This window comes from Terrapene carolina, unplaced genomic scaffold (assembly GCF_002925995.2).
Source record: "Terrapene carolina triunguis isolate 2854851 unplaced genomic scaffold, T_m_triunguis-2.0 Scaffold58, whole genome shotgun sequence".
NCBI lineage: Eukaryota > Metazoa > Chordata > Testudines > Emydidae > Terrapene > Terrapene triunguis.
The window spans coordinates 43,359,977-43,374,469 of NW_020664409.1; the positions used below are offsets into that span (position 1 = coordinate 43,359,977).

The following is a 14,493-nucleotide window of genomic DNA, read 5'->3' on the forward strand; positions in this document are numbered from 1 at the left end:
GCAAAAGGGAGGCTGGACCCTAAGCCCTGGGGTCTCTTGAACTATGGATCCTAAGTTCTGGGTTCCGCAATTCCAAGACAGTCTACTTGGTGTACTGCTGCAGAGCCACTGATCCTAGAAGCTCTGGGGTCTTCTACTCAGAGGCAGTGCCTGGCAGACTGTCTTGTAGCCCTGGACCCTGGAATCCCAGGATCTACAGGCAAGCTGGTAGGTAACCAGGCAGGTTTCTGTCAGAATCTTGCCCAGTTTCCAGGGGAACTTTGTTGAATCATCACAACATTTCAGTTTCAACAAATTGGCAAATTCTGATTGGAAAAACTGTTTTGTTGGAATTTTTCCAACCAGCTCTATAAAATACTCACTTGTAAATAAATGATTTGTTTTTTTAACTCACCAAATAGCCTCAAGTGGCATTAGGTTGAATTATCAGCCAAAATCATTACAAGTGATTCATTTCTGAAATTTTACTGTTCTTTATTTAATCTGTCAAATTTTTATTGTGCTCATCACCTTGGCATCTTGTCTGATTTATGGCACAACCCTAACCAGAAGTGCTCCATTTCCGTTTTAAGGTGAGAGCATGGTCTGGAAGTTAGAGCACAGGATTGGGAATCTGATGGTGACCTGAGTTCTGTGACTGGCTTTGCCTCTGACTCACTTTTTAACCTTGGATGAGTGACTAAACTCTCTGCCTTGGTTTCCAAATCTATAAAATGGGGATAACATCATAGGGGTGTTGTGAGGATGAGTTAATGTTTGTAAAATCCACATAAATCCCCAGATTAGGTGGACTATAGAAGTATATGTATGTATTTAGTGGTTTTATTTATATATATATATATATATAATATATATATAAAAAATATATTTTTTTTAGTTAAAAGTTTTTTTTAAAGAAGTCTCAGGCCAGTTTTAGAATCACTAGTTTAATTTAATAAATGTTGGTTTTGAGAGAGAACACACCTGATGCAGATTATTTTAACAATATACATTTGTATTATATATACATTGTAATTACCGAGAAGGTTAGCTAGATTAGTTTAATTAATTGTTTGTATTTTCCAGGGATTCAAATGACCAGTCATCTTTGAAAGATAAAATTCATCCTTTCTTTTATCTAAAAACGGGAGCGTATCTATGCATTACTTCCCTAACTAAGAATTAGGGCCCTACCAACTTGAGTCATGAAAAATGCATCATGGACTATGAAATCTGGTCCTCCCCTCCCCCCGGTGAAATTTGGTCTTGTGTGCGTTTATACTATACTATACAGATTTCAAAGGGGAGACCAGCGTTTCTCAAATTTCTGACCCAAAAGGGAGTTGCGGGGGGTGGTGGTGGTGGTGTCACAAGGTTATTTTAGGGAGGTTGCAGTATTGCCACCCTTACTTCTGAGCTGCCTTCAGATCTGGGCAGCTGGAGAGCGGCGGCTGTTAGCCAGGCACTCAGCTCTGAAGGCAGCGCCCCGCCAGCAGCAGTGCAGAAGTAAGGGTGTCAATACCATACCATGCCACCCTTACTTCTACACTGCTGCCTTCAGAGCTGGGTGGCCAGAGAGGGGCAGCTGCTCACTGAAGGCCCAGCTCTGCAGGCAGAAGGCAGAAGTAAGGGTGGCAATACTATACCATGCCATCCTTACTTCTGCGTTGCTGCTGGTGGCGGCTCTGCCTTCAGAGCTGGGCTCTTGACCAGCAGCCGCTACTCTCCAGCTGCTCTGAAGGCAGCGCCCCTGACAGCAGCAGTGCAGAAATAAGGGTAGCAGTACTGCAAATCCTGCCCCCCCCCCACCTCCCAAACTCTTTTATGCGTCAGGACCACTAAAATTACAACACTGTGAAATTTCAGATTTAAATAGCTGAACACATGAAATTTATGATTTTTAAAATCCTATGACCATGAGATTGACCAAAATGGACCATGACTTTGGTAGGGCCCTAATAAGAGTGTAACAGGGTCTTTGGTGGCTGGGTGGCCTAGTGGTTAGATTGCCTGGCTCTCAAACCCTGCCTGGGCTGAGTAGTTTCAGTTATTATGTCTGGGGACAGGTAGGGGGACCTGGGCTCTCCCTCTCCACCAGGTCCCAGCCCAGGGCCCTGTGTGTGTCAACCCCTGAACCGTGGGGTTGGTGTCTCTCCCAGCGGGGGGTCAGAATCTGCTGCCCTGGGCTACTTCCTACCAATCTGTTCAGTTTGAGGCAAGGCTACTCTAGTCCAATCTACCATAGGGTTCCCTGTTGGGTCTGGTCCCAGGTTTCTTTGGGGGCAGGCTGGTGAGGTCTGCTCAGCAGTTACTTCCGCTGCTCGGGGTTCCTTCATAGTCTCCTCTTGGATGGGGAGCTTGCTTCCAGGTGGCTGCCCTGGCTGGCAGGCCAGTGCTCCATCCTTTCAGGCAAGGAGGCGGATAGCTAGCTAGCTCTTGTCTTTTCACCAGCCAGCACTGTACTGAGACAGGCTCTCCTTTTCTCTCCCCCATCCAGGACTGGTATTGGCTTCAGGAATAACGGGGTGTGGCTAGCTGGGCCCAAAGGCTCTCCTTAACCCTTTCTGTGCTGGTGGTGGTTCCATTCATCACAAAGAGTCACACTTAATGAAGTAATCTAGGGGTACGTCTACACTATCTGCCAGATCGGTGGGTAGTGATCGATCTATCGGGGATCGATTTATCGCGTCTAGTGTAGACACGATAAATCGATCCCCGATCGCTCTGCCGTCGACTCCGGAACTCCACCACGGCGAGAGGTGGAAGCGGAGTCGACGGGGGAGCAGCAGCCGTTGATCCCGTGCCGCAAGGACGCGAAGTAAGTGATTCTAAGTCGATCTAATATACGTCGACTTCAGCTATGCTATTCTCGTAGCTGAAGTTGTGCATCTTAGCTCGAACCCCCCCCCCCCACACACACACACAGTGTAGACCAGGCCTAGGACTCTGATATGCTTAGCATGCTTCAAATACAACATTATAGTATTTAATGTAATAGTTTTTTAATTAAATAATTTTGGGAGTAAGAAACATTTTTTCCTGGGTATATAAAATGTGCATAATGATTTAGTAACTAGTTGTATTTCAGTAGTTCCTAAAGGATCTGCTCTAAATCAGGGCTTCATTATGTTAGGTCTATATATAGATATATTAAGAGATTGTTTCTGCCCTGAAGAGCTTACGAGCAAAATAGATAAAACAGACAAGAGACATTATTGTGGAGGTTTTACTGATGGAAAACTAAGGAACTAAAAGATTTAAATGACTTGCCCAAGATCCCACAGGAAGTCTGGCAGAGACAGGAAGTGAGCCCAGATCTCAAGATCACATCTTTCCTCTCTACGTTGTGACCTAAGGTTCCATTCCATTTAAATCTCTCATAACTTCTCAGGAAAATTCCTTGTTGCCACTTTGTGAGATGTTCCCTCTTGTGACAATCTTCTCCCCACCCTCCTGACTGCCTGTTTCATAGATCAGCTCTCGTCTCCTGCCCCATCCTGTTGTTCAAGGCTGTCAAATTCATTGGAGAGGAGTTGGGGCATCAGTCTACTCTGTTTTATCATCAGGCAACCTTTGCTGCCCAGGCCCCCTGTTGTTGTCATATGCCAGATTGTGTTGTCAATGTGAGGCTTCCTAGCAAGGAAGGTCCTCTTCCAGAAATGTAATACAGGCTTTTTAAAATCAGTGCACGTATCCAAATGTTGCAGTAGCAATATAGCAGGTTGTGTGATTTCTGAATGGAGAGAAACAGAGGGAGCTCTCTTTGGGGGAGGGGCTCCTCAAATTCCTAAAACTAATACATTTTTAAAAGACCAAGATTGATCACTTACCCACATTGACCCTCACTTTAAAAATGCAAAAGCAGAGTTAGCAAAAATTCATTCCAGTTGCACTTCAATTCACAATATAAGCTCCTTTTCAGAAAGGTGGCCACCTATATGGAATATGCGTATGAGCACTTACTCTCATAGTGATCTGTTTGCATATGCAACTGCTGGATTTGTACACAGAATTTAGGAATCTAGTTTTGAAAAGCTGGCCCAAATATATGAGTAGAACTAGGCAAAACTACTTATTCTCTGTAGAGGGTGTCATGGCCGTAAAATAAATTATAATTTTTAATGCTGTGGGGTCTCTCCTTTTTAGAGCCTATTGTGTATCATAGATTGATAAAACACAGGTTGTGTTCTGACATACTATTTATTTTCCCATGGTTTTTGAGGATGTCTGATTTTTTTTGAGTATTCTTTAACAGTCTGTTGGTATCTCACAGGATTTGCAATCACTTCTGTTTATTTAAATACCATTTACAGCTGGAAGTGTTTGTTTCTTCTTTTTAAAGACTTGGGATTTTATCAACTATAAGTCTGTAAACTCTGCTGTCCAGTCATCATTTTGAATCTGTTTATAGAGGACTAAGCAGTTTGCTACTTTTTTAAAGTTATGCTATTGGAAGCATCATAAACACTGAACGTTTTGCAGCATTCTCTATAATTTATTCTATGTTTAAAAAACATAGAAGAATTCCTTGGTTATTCTTGGATCGTGTGTAATGTTGCTGCTATTGTCATTATTTAAAGATTTATATTGGATATGCTGATAGAATAAAAATAGTTTTTGTTCTCAGTTTTCAGCTTCATTAGCCTTCAGACTTCCCTGGAAATGCTGCTTCCTTATACTTGAATACATTTTTAATATAAAGTGGGTACTCCCTGGGTATCTGGTTTTGAGCATTCCCAACAACACTGTTGGAGCCAATGAGATAGCCTTTTCTTTTCAGATTACTTTATAAAGGAGTATATCATAAGTAGATTGATTGTGTAATCTCTTACATGTAAAATAGTTTTATTCCCTGCATTGCATGTCCTAAGCCAAAATCTTTATTGCCTGCAAGATGTGTTATGCAACAAAAGATGAGGACTTGCAGAAAATAAAATGACTTGAGTTAAAATAAATATTTATTAAGTCATGTTAGTAGTAGTGTGATAGTGCTGAAAATATGCTCGGCGCTGTGCAGGAAAAGGCAGTCCCTGCCTTGAAGATATTTGTCTGTTAGCTGAAAATCCCTAGTGAAGACCAGAAAGCCAATATTTGCACTGGTGAAAATCGTTTTGCTTGAAGTTGTAATAAACTCCACCAGTGGAAATAGTAGCTTTGACTGACTATATTAGAGGTGTGCTAGTGCAGCTACATTAGTGGCTGGCCACTGATAGCTGTAAATGAGGCTAGTCCCCAGTCTACACATGGCCTAAAAAGAAGATTAAACAGATGAAGTGTGGGGAAAAGGGATATACCATGCAATCAAAATGCTCATGATGAAAATGAGTATTCATCTCGTTAGTTCCACAGTTTTCCTGTTTGTTTTAGATAGAAACAATCTGCAACTGCCTCTCCAGCTGTTTTTTAATTCCTCATCTAACCCTCACCCACAGTCTCACAATTACATGAAGAATTATTTTTCAAACCCACTGAAATCCCACCTAAACTGTCTCCTTATCCATGCTTGCCTATCTGACCTCCCTTAAATCAGCAAACCTAGGTTCTTGTCCCCCTCCTGCTTCTTTATTGGAATCTTCCTCTTTCCACAGTCAGCCCCGGCCTTTGACAATCCTCTGTTGCAACTCATTTTTAATTCCGGTTTATAAAAATTCCCTATCAGGTAAAACCACAACTTATTACGCTTCCTTAAAATCTACCCTTCTCTCCCTCCTGATCTCCTTCCCAACCAAACCCTGTGCCCATAAAACATGGTGAGCCTGAGTTTTATTTCTGTTCTTAGTACACTTCCCTCGAACAGCCAGGTCTTTCCACTGTGCGAGTTTCCTTCCACTCCAGAATTCTTGCCTGGGGTGGGTAGTGTCTTGGACACTATGCTGCATTGTGTGGGATATGGGGGGTGGGTTCAAACAGTACCATGTCCAGAGTTCAAATTTTGAAATGAAGCTGTGATGTACTGGGCTCTGGGGCCTCAGTGGCACATTGCTTCTCTACTGCCTGTTGCTGAGAGCAATCAGGGAAGGCCTCTCCTCAATATGGCCCAGGAGTCTGGAGGGAGGGTGAGGGTGTGTAAGAGGGGGACTCTTGTGCCTTGGAGAGGGAGGTCCAGACTAGATGCTATCCTCACCAGAACTACTACTCTGCAGCTCAGGAAGTCTCTCCTGAGATGGGGGGAAGGGAGGGGAATTTTGGAGGGGTATATTTCTTCACTGTTGTATTTTCTCTGATAGTGGATTGATTTAGTACTCATACCTGCAAACAAATGTTAACATGGGTGAAAGCTGTGTTTGTAGTCTCATAGGCTCCCACTTTACTCCTCAGAATTGCATCTCTAGTTATCTCTAACACATTAGATCAAATACTTTTTTTAAATGAGCTAGTAATTATAATGGTGGTCTGACCAATGCAACTTTCAAACCTTGCTGTAAAAGATTATCCTTTTTTTTTTTTTTTTTTTAAAAGGTGTTTCTTAATTGGTGCAAAAATCACTGCATAAACAACTGACTGTTGCTTTCCTTTTGATACTGTTTTGCCTTCAGTATTTAGTTTCTTAATATTGAAAGTAATCATTGGTAATCTTAATCTCCCAGTTTCTCCTGCAAATATAAGCAGCATTATCCTCTGTGTTCTGAAACCAGGTAGCTTGAAGTTAAGCAATCTAGGTCTCATCTGGAGGTAAAGTTGCTATGGCTAGAACTTGATATTTCTGATTTTTTTTCTCATATTTTTATATTAAAAAGTAAAAACAACCTACAAAAATGTTTTATGCTGTATATACCATAAAGGAGTAGAAAAGGGTGCACAGATTTTCCTTTGTAGTTCACCTTTAAACTATCAAGTGATATGCAGTAAAGTCTCTGTGCTTTAAGAGGTCCATAAGAATATTTATCATAAGAAACAAAGTAGAATTGAGAAATGTCCTGATTTTATATGGAACTTTATAGGTCAAATTACTTCACTATTTCCAGTCATATTTACTGGGAGAAGTAAAAGGCATCAGAAGGGCCATATAACAATAAGTATTCAAAACAAATCACAGACAAAAGCTAGGTAAATTTTCCTGTATAAAGATTTAAGCATAGAATATTGTGTAGCAAATTGCTTAATAAAGAATTGAAAGCCAACTTTGAGAAAACCACATATTGCATGTTGGTGCTGTAATCAAGTAATACGTTCATATGATTGTTCTGTTTAAATGTTTTATTGCAACATTTAGTAAAGAACTTTCGTTATGATGGATAAAAATCTCCCTAGTTTAAGATATGGCCCCAATTTTGCAATGAGCTCTACATAGATTGACTTTCTCTTTGCCCACCCTCTCCCACACCATTGAAGTTGATGTTGTTGAGCATGCTATGCAGGGGTCCAGCTGTGTGGGTCTCACTGCAGGATCTGAATTTGTGTGTAAGTATGCGCTAAGCATTCATTATAAATATTTTATGTATTTATAACACAGTTGGGCAGTGCTGAAGAGATTGCAACATATGCTACCATTTCTTAAGTTATTAAGTAAATTAAAACTAATTCTGCAGGAATTTTGTATTTTATGGTACAAAAACATATTGTCCTTATTTAACTTGTGCTGTCTTTCTTTGCAGGTGGATACACGGAGCATACCAGTGTTAGCAAAGTGGCAAAATTCTTATAGCATTAAAGTTGTACTTCAAGAGCTAAGACGTCTAATGATGTCCAAAGAAAATATGAAGCTTCCACAACCTCCAGAAGGACAAACTTACAGCAATTAATTTTAGCTGATTCTCAAACTTCTGTCTTAAAACAACAACCTTCTACTCATATTAATGTCTTGATTAAATCTCACAATGCAAACCACCCACACATTAAAAGAATTTCAGCTGGTATACATGACCTGGACAGTTGTAAGAATATATATATAATATATGTACGCCCAGTATGTTTTTAGGCACTATGGGAGGAAAAAAAGGCAGCACAATTTATTTTTTTTCTCTTATCAAGACACTGTCATTTAAGCATAAGCCTGAAGTAGCTTAAAATTGAAATTCAGGTTTTACAAGATGAAAGCATGACAGAAAGTGTCAGATTGCTGTGGATTAATGTATGTTTCAGAAAATTAATCTCTCCAGAAGAAAAATTATAAATGGCATGCTTTACCCATCTGGCTTAGTAAAAGAGCTGCAGTTAAAATTGTTTTAAAGTAGCAGGTAAAGTGAATACTGTTGCTCATCTTGTTTAATTTTGCTAAGGTGTGGGTGCCGACTACTATTAGTGTCACAAAGTATGTTCAGGATTGTTTTGATACCTGTATTTATAAAAGGGGGGAATGGATTCTGTTAAGCGGCTCCTGTGTGTTACATGTAATGGACATGGCAAATATTTGTTTACAGTCTTTGTTCTAATAAACAATGCATTTAAGTTTTAGTGAAACAAACAAAGGAAATAGGTGTATGGATATGTGATTGAGATTAAAGTTAGTCTTAAAATGTAAATAAAATGTGGAAAGTATCCTCTGAGGCTGTGCCATTTCTATAATAATGTAATATATGTATAGTACCTTGCAGAGGTAGCAAAAAGTTAAACACAATGTAGCAGTGGGTCTACATGCACCTTTTATTCTTACCACTATTTCTATATGCTTATTTTATTTGATAACTGAAGGTATTGGGATTATTGCAGAGGAGCAAATTCCATAATCTGCAGTTACACTTTTTTGGACAAACTTGCAGTTCAAAACCCTTTTAAAAAAAATATTTTAAGTATTCATTCTAGAAATGACATTAACTAGGCCACTTAGCCTAAGCAACTCCAGAGCAATTTCCAAACTGGACTGCTGAAATTCTGTCCTGCTTCTGTCTTTTCATCCTTGAAACCATCTTCTGCAGCTGCTACCTTGTTTTTCCATGTCACGTTTTTTCCCTCTGCACTTTAACCGCTTTTTTTAAATCTTCAAGCTAGTTTCCTTTTTGTTCTGTCTCACTTTCTCCTTACCCCAGCGACACATAAGTGAGAGACGTCAGGCCTTATCATTTTTATTAAAACCTCTTATACTACTGTTAAGAACTGTGTGGACATGCCGTATTTAGCCATCTGCATTCTATGCTTCAAGTGCCAGTGGCGCAATCTCATTGGTTAGAATGATTTCTGCCCCTTCAACAGTGAATTCTCCCCCTTCTAATTTTACTTATTCCTTTCTCACTATAGTTGTAGTTGGTGACATCCATGGGTTAGTTCTGCTATAGGTTTCTCAATGTTGTTCATGTTACCTTACTGGAAATGAGACACTCTAATCTCTTGTGTGGAAAATGCAAAGATTTGTCCAGTTTACTAAAACAAATTGTAACCTTGGGACTAGGTCAGTGACGTGTTATTCAAAACTTCATCAGTAATTCTCTTGGAAAAATGAATTTAATCAAAAGTCATCAACAGCCAGGGAACTTTCAACTTTGGTATCCTTATTGCCTATCCCTAATATGACGAAAAAATTGTAAGAAAAGCAATAAACTAAGCTTTATTATTTTTTTTTAATAGAAAGTTTTAGGTGGTGGTTGTCAGTAGAGGAAGGCTGTATTTGAGAGTCCTTAAACACATCTGACACATTTCCAGAGTTCACTCAGTGAAATGATAGCTGTCAGCTACCTCATGTCCATGTTATGTAACACATCACAGTATATGACGGAAAATTTGACTGAAGTGATTTTACCACTATGTATTCCTATTCCCTAATTTTAAATTAATTTAGATGTTTTGGATTCCACTAAATAAAATTTCATTATGCTAGCACTGCTAGTCTATATGTAATCTATTAAAATAGAAATGGAACTATTCAGTTCTGAGAAATAAATATTCACTTTCAGGAATCTCTCTTTAGATTAAACAACTGGAAGAGATTGAGATACATTGCCAGACTGTCATATGGTTGGTGACAAGATTAACAGACGACTAGTGTGAGTGTGGAGCCATTGAGAAACTCTCACTCTTCACTGAGTCGCTGAATATAGAAAAGTGTTGGCTTTCTGTTTGCACCACATGTTGTACAAGTTAACTGTGCAATGTCTATTCCTCCTCGTCTGTTCTTTGATTATGGATCTCTGTGGAAATCTGCATGCCAGTTTCAGTTTTTGAGAGCAAGATCCATTTTGCATGTTGCAAACAAGCTGCACTTGATTTTCAAATAGACACTCTGGTTGTACAAAGGGGTAGCTACAAAACCACTCATAATAATGAAATCTAAGCAGGGCAATTTTGAAGCAATATCCCCTTGTCCTATTGAAAAAAGGCCAGAGTTGTAGAAGTGTATAGTTTATCATTAAATAAACTCTTAAAATGGCCATAGATTATTGTACATAGGTCAATAGGTGAGACCCTTAAGGATGATTTCCTACTATTAAAGGATTCAAAACATAACTGCTTGTCCTCCAATTAGGTCACATTATGATTTGATAAGTCCAGTTTTTTGTCTGGTAATTTATTTTCTGTGCTTTTTTGGGGTTAACTGTTTAAACCAGGTTTTAAAAAATGTATTACTATGTTAGTATTATGATATAACAGGATTTTTAAGCATGGGTTTCCAATGGTTAGTGGTTTGTAATTTAATAAAGAAGTTTGTGCTTTTTTTGTAAGTACAATACTAGAGTAAATAGAGCACCAATTTAAACCAAACCACGTGGGGGAGAAAAATCAAAACCTCCACATGTAGCGCATTTTCAAATTATGTTGGAGAATTGGTATAATAGAAGTGATCTTTAACTGGAATTTAAACTTGTGCTGTACTCTGATACCTAGCAAATGTGCTAAATTAAATTCTGCTGGGTAAATGCATAACAGGAGAAAAATTTACATATGTTGTATTAATTTCATGTATTGTAGTGACTTACTGTTTAAAATTTAATGAGCTGCCCTTTATTTCTACTACCTGTGCTATTTATAATATTCTGTATTCTTTTACATTTTGCAAGAAAGTGCAAAGTATTAATATAAGGCCTGATCCTGCAACATGCCTGGCACACTCAAATCCCCTTAAAGTCAATGGTATTTGAGGATGTGTATGTAGCACCTTGCAGGGTTGGGACAAGAGTGAGAGTCCTTGGGATATGGATGCCCAGCCAGTCTTAAATGTTCATTGTTACTGTGAATACATGTAAAAATTATGATTAGGGCTGTCGATTAATCACAGTTAACTCACGCGAGTAACTTAAAAAAAAATGAATCGTGATTAAAAAACTTAATCACAGGTTTAATCATACTGTTAATAGAATACCAATTGAAATTTTAATAAATATTTGTGGATGTTTTTCTACATTTTCAAATAGTGATTTCAATTACAACACAGAATACAAAGTGTACAGTGCTCATTTTATATTATCATCTTTGATTACAAATATTTGCACTGTAAAATGATAAACAAAAGAAATAGTATTTTTCAGTTCACCTCATACAAGTACTGTAGTGCAATTTCTATTGTGAATGTACAATTTACAAATGTAGATTTTTGTTTGTTACATAACTGCATTCAAAAACAAAACATTGTAAAACTTTAGAGCCTACAAGTCCACTCAGTCCTACTTCTTGTTCAGCCAGTTGATAAGACAAACAAGTTTGTTTACATTTACAGGAGAGAATGCTTCCCGCTTCTTATTTACAATGTAACCAGACAGTGAGAACAGGCATTTGCATGGCACTTTTGTAGCCAGCATTGCAAGGTATTTACATGCCAGATATGCTAAACATTCATATGCCACTACTGGCTTCGGTCACCATTCCAGAGGACATGCTTCTATGCTGATGATGCTAGTTAAAAAAATAATGCATTATTTAAATTTGTGACTGAAATCCTCGGGGTGGGGGAGGATTGTATATCTGCTCTGTTTCACCTGCATTCTGCCATATCATTCATGTTATAGCAGTCTCGGATGATGACCCAGCACACGTTCGTTTTAAGAACACTTTCAGTGCAGATTTGACAAAATGCAAAGAAGGTGCCAATGTGAGATTTCTAAAGATAGCTACAGCACTTAATCCAAGGTTTAAAAATCTGGAGTGCCTTCCAAAATCTGAGAGGGATGAGGTGTGGCGCATGCTTTCAGAAGTCTTTAACGAGCAACACTCTGATGCGGAAACTACAGAAACCGAACAACCAAAAAAGAGAATCAACCTTCTGCTAGTGGCATCTGACTGAGATGATGAAAATGAACATGCTTTGGATCATTATTGAGCAGAACCCACCATCAGCATGGACACATTCTCTGGAATGGTGGTCGAAGCATGAAGGGGACATATGGCATGTAAATATCTTGCGACACCAGCTACAACAGTGCCATGCCAAACACCTGTTCTCACTTTCAGGTGACATTGTGAACAAGAAACGGGCAGCATTTTCTCCTGCAAATGTAAACACACTTGTTTGTCTGACCAATTGGCTGAACAAGAAGTAGGACTGAGTGGACTTGTAGGCTCTAAAGTTTTACATTGTTTTATTTTTGATTGAATTTTTTTTGTACATAATTCTACATTTGTAAGTTCAACTTTCATGATAAAGAGAGAGGTGAATTGAAAAATACTGTTTCTTTTGGTTTTTACAGTGCAAATATTTGTAATCAAAAATAAAGTGAGCATTGTACACTTTGTATTCTGTGTTGTAATTGAAATCATTATATTTGAAAATGTAGAAAACATCCAAAATATTTAAATAAATGGTATTCTATTGTTTAACAGTGCTATTAATTGAGATTTTTTTTTAATTGCTTGGCGGCCCTAATTATGATTAATGGAGTGTGTGAGTGACATGCGGCCAACATTACAATGCAAGTAATGTATTTTGCCCAAAAACCAAATTGTAATCTACAATAAGATAAATATTTGGATTATTAATTGGATACTTTTAAATGTGTGGGGGTTTGATTTACTTAGGTGGAAATGTATTTCCCCACTGCAACAGCCTCTGGGAACATTTAAGTAATCAGAACAATAGAGCAAATATGTGGGACCTGATTCTCTGCTTAAACACTGCTGCAAAGGGACTGTAAAACTGACCACCTGAGAATTCTACCAGTATAGAGGCAGTTTAGAAGCTGTACACTAGCCCCTTGCAGCTCCTGATGTAGGCAGTATGGCCAAAATATGTCTACACTCTTGCTAATCTCAGCTGCAAAGGTACTGCAAAGATTGCTTAAAGCTAGCTTTGGCCTATCTCCTCCGTTTGTTCAGGTCCCACACAAAGTGCATTCCAGCCAGACCCTCAAAAGGGCCATAATATTTTGATAAAGTATTCATAAGAAATGCGGCTCTAAAGAATCTGTTTTCAAAATATTCTAGGAATTTAGGAATTGCCATATCAGAAGGGGGCAATGGTCCATTTTAGTCCTCTCCAATAATAAATGCTTCAGAAGGATTTTTCAAGCCCCCGAAATGTACCTCAATAGCCTGAGACAGGCATGCACACTTTTTTCTGAACTGCTTTGGTGATCACTTTATTCTCTAAAACAGGGGAGGCAACCTATGGCACGCGTGCCGAAGGCGACACGCGAGCTGATTTTCAGTGGCACTCACACTGCCCGGGTCCTGGACACTGGGCCAGGGGGCTCTGCATTTTAATTTAATTTTAAATGAAGCTTCTTAAACATTTTAAAAACCTTATTTACTTTACATAGAACAATAGTTTAGTTATATATTATAGGCTTATAGAATGAGACCTAAAAACGTTAAAATGTATTACTGGCATGCGAAACCTTAAATTAGAGCGAATAAATGAAGACTCGGCACACCACTTCTGAAAGGTTGTCGACCCCTGCTCTAAAACATGATGCTTGAAAACTTGTGTTTTGTATCACAAGATGCTCCTTGGCATGCCTGCTGAACAATTTTTTGTACATTTCAGACTTTCCTTTTCTGTTGCAGACCTGATTGGTTTTGGGCTGAAATGACCCAAGGCATACATCATGTCCAAATGTTGAAAACATAAAAGTAACTTATGTATGCTTCCAACTTGGGAGAAAATACAGGAAAGGATCACATATGGCCAAGGAAAGACTATACCTTTTATTAGTTAATATTCAACCATGCCCACTAAAGGTGTTTTGCATTTCTATTTTTATCTTTTTTGATACACTAATATTACCCTTTCTATAAGAATGAATGTGATGTGGTTAAAATCAGCAACTTTTTTATTTTGGTGGTGGTACCATTATTTATTTTAAAAAAATAGTGTATTTAACGCATCTGTACCCTTGAACTATGTAATGCTAAACTGTTACAAATGAATATAAAGTTAATTTCATTCTATGGATTAATAAGTATGTCATACCTGCTCTTTAAGTAGCATCCTCCTATTTAAGTAGTTTCATTGATAATGTTTTAATTTCGTTAGCATTTTAAAAAATGATGAAATGTAAAGCAAGATCACTTTTATTATTTATGCTGTTGTCAAACTCTATAAACAGATAACCTAATGGATGATGGTGAGAGAGTGCTTGATTAACCATTATTTGGGATTTCCTGATGTTAAGTGCTAATGCATTTTTTCTATACTAATTGATGACTTTCCAT

The 14,493-nt window shown here is 38.3% G+C and overlaps 1 protein-coding gene across 1 annotated transcript in view; it reads left to right on the forward strand.

The window, feature by feature from the left end:
- Positions 1-11,115, forward strand: part of UBE2V2 (ubiquitin conjugating enzyme E2 V2) — a 50,268-nt gene extending 39,153 nt beyond the window's left edge. Inside the window, exon 4 of the mRNA XM_024192843.1 lies at positions 7,575-11,115. Coding sequence (XP_024048611.1) covers positions 7,575-7,721 — 147 coding nt within the window. The 3' untranslated portion in view covers positions 7,722-11,115. The remainder of the gene's footprint in view (positions 1-7,574) is intronic.
- Positions 11,116-14,493: the final 3,378 nt, after the last annotated feature.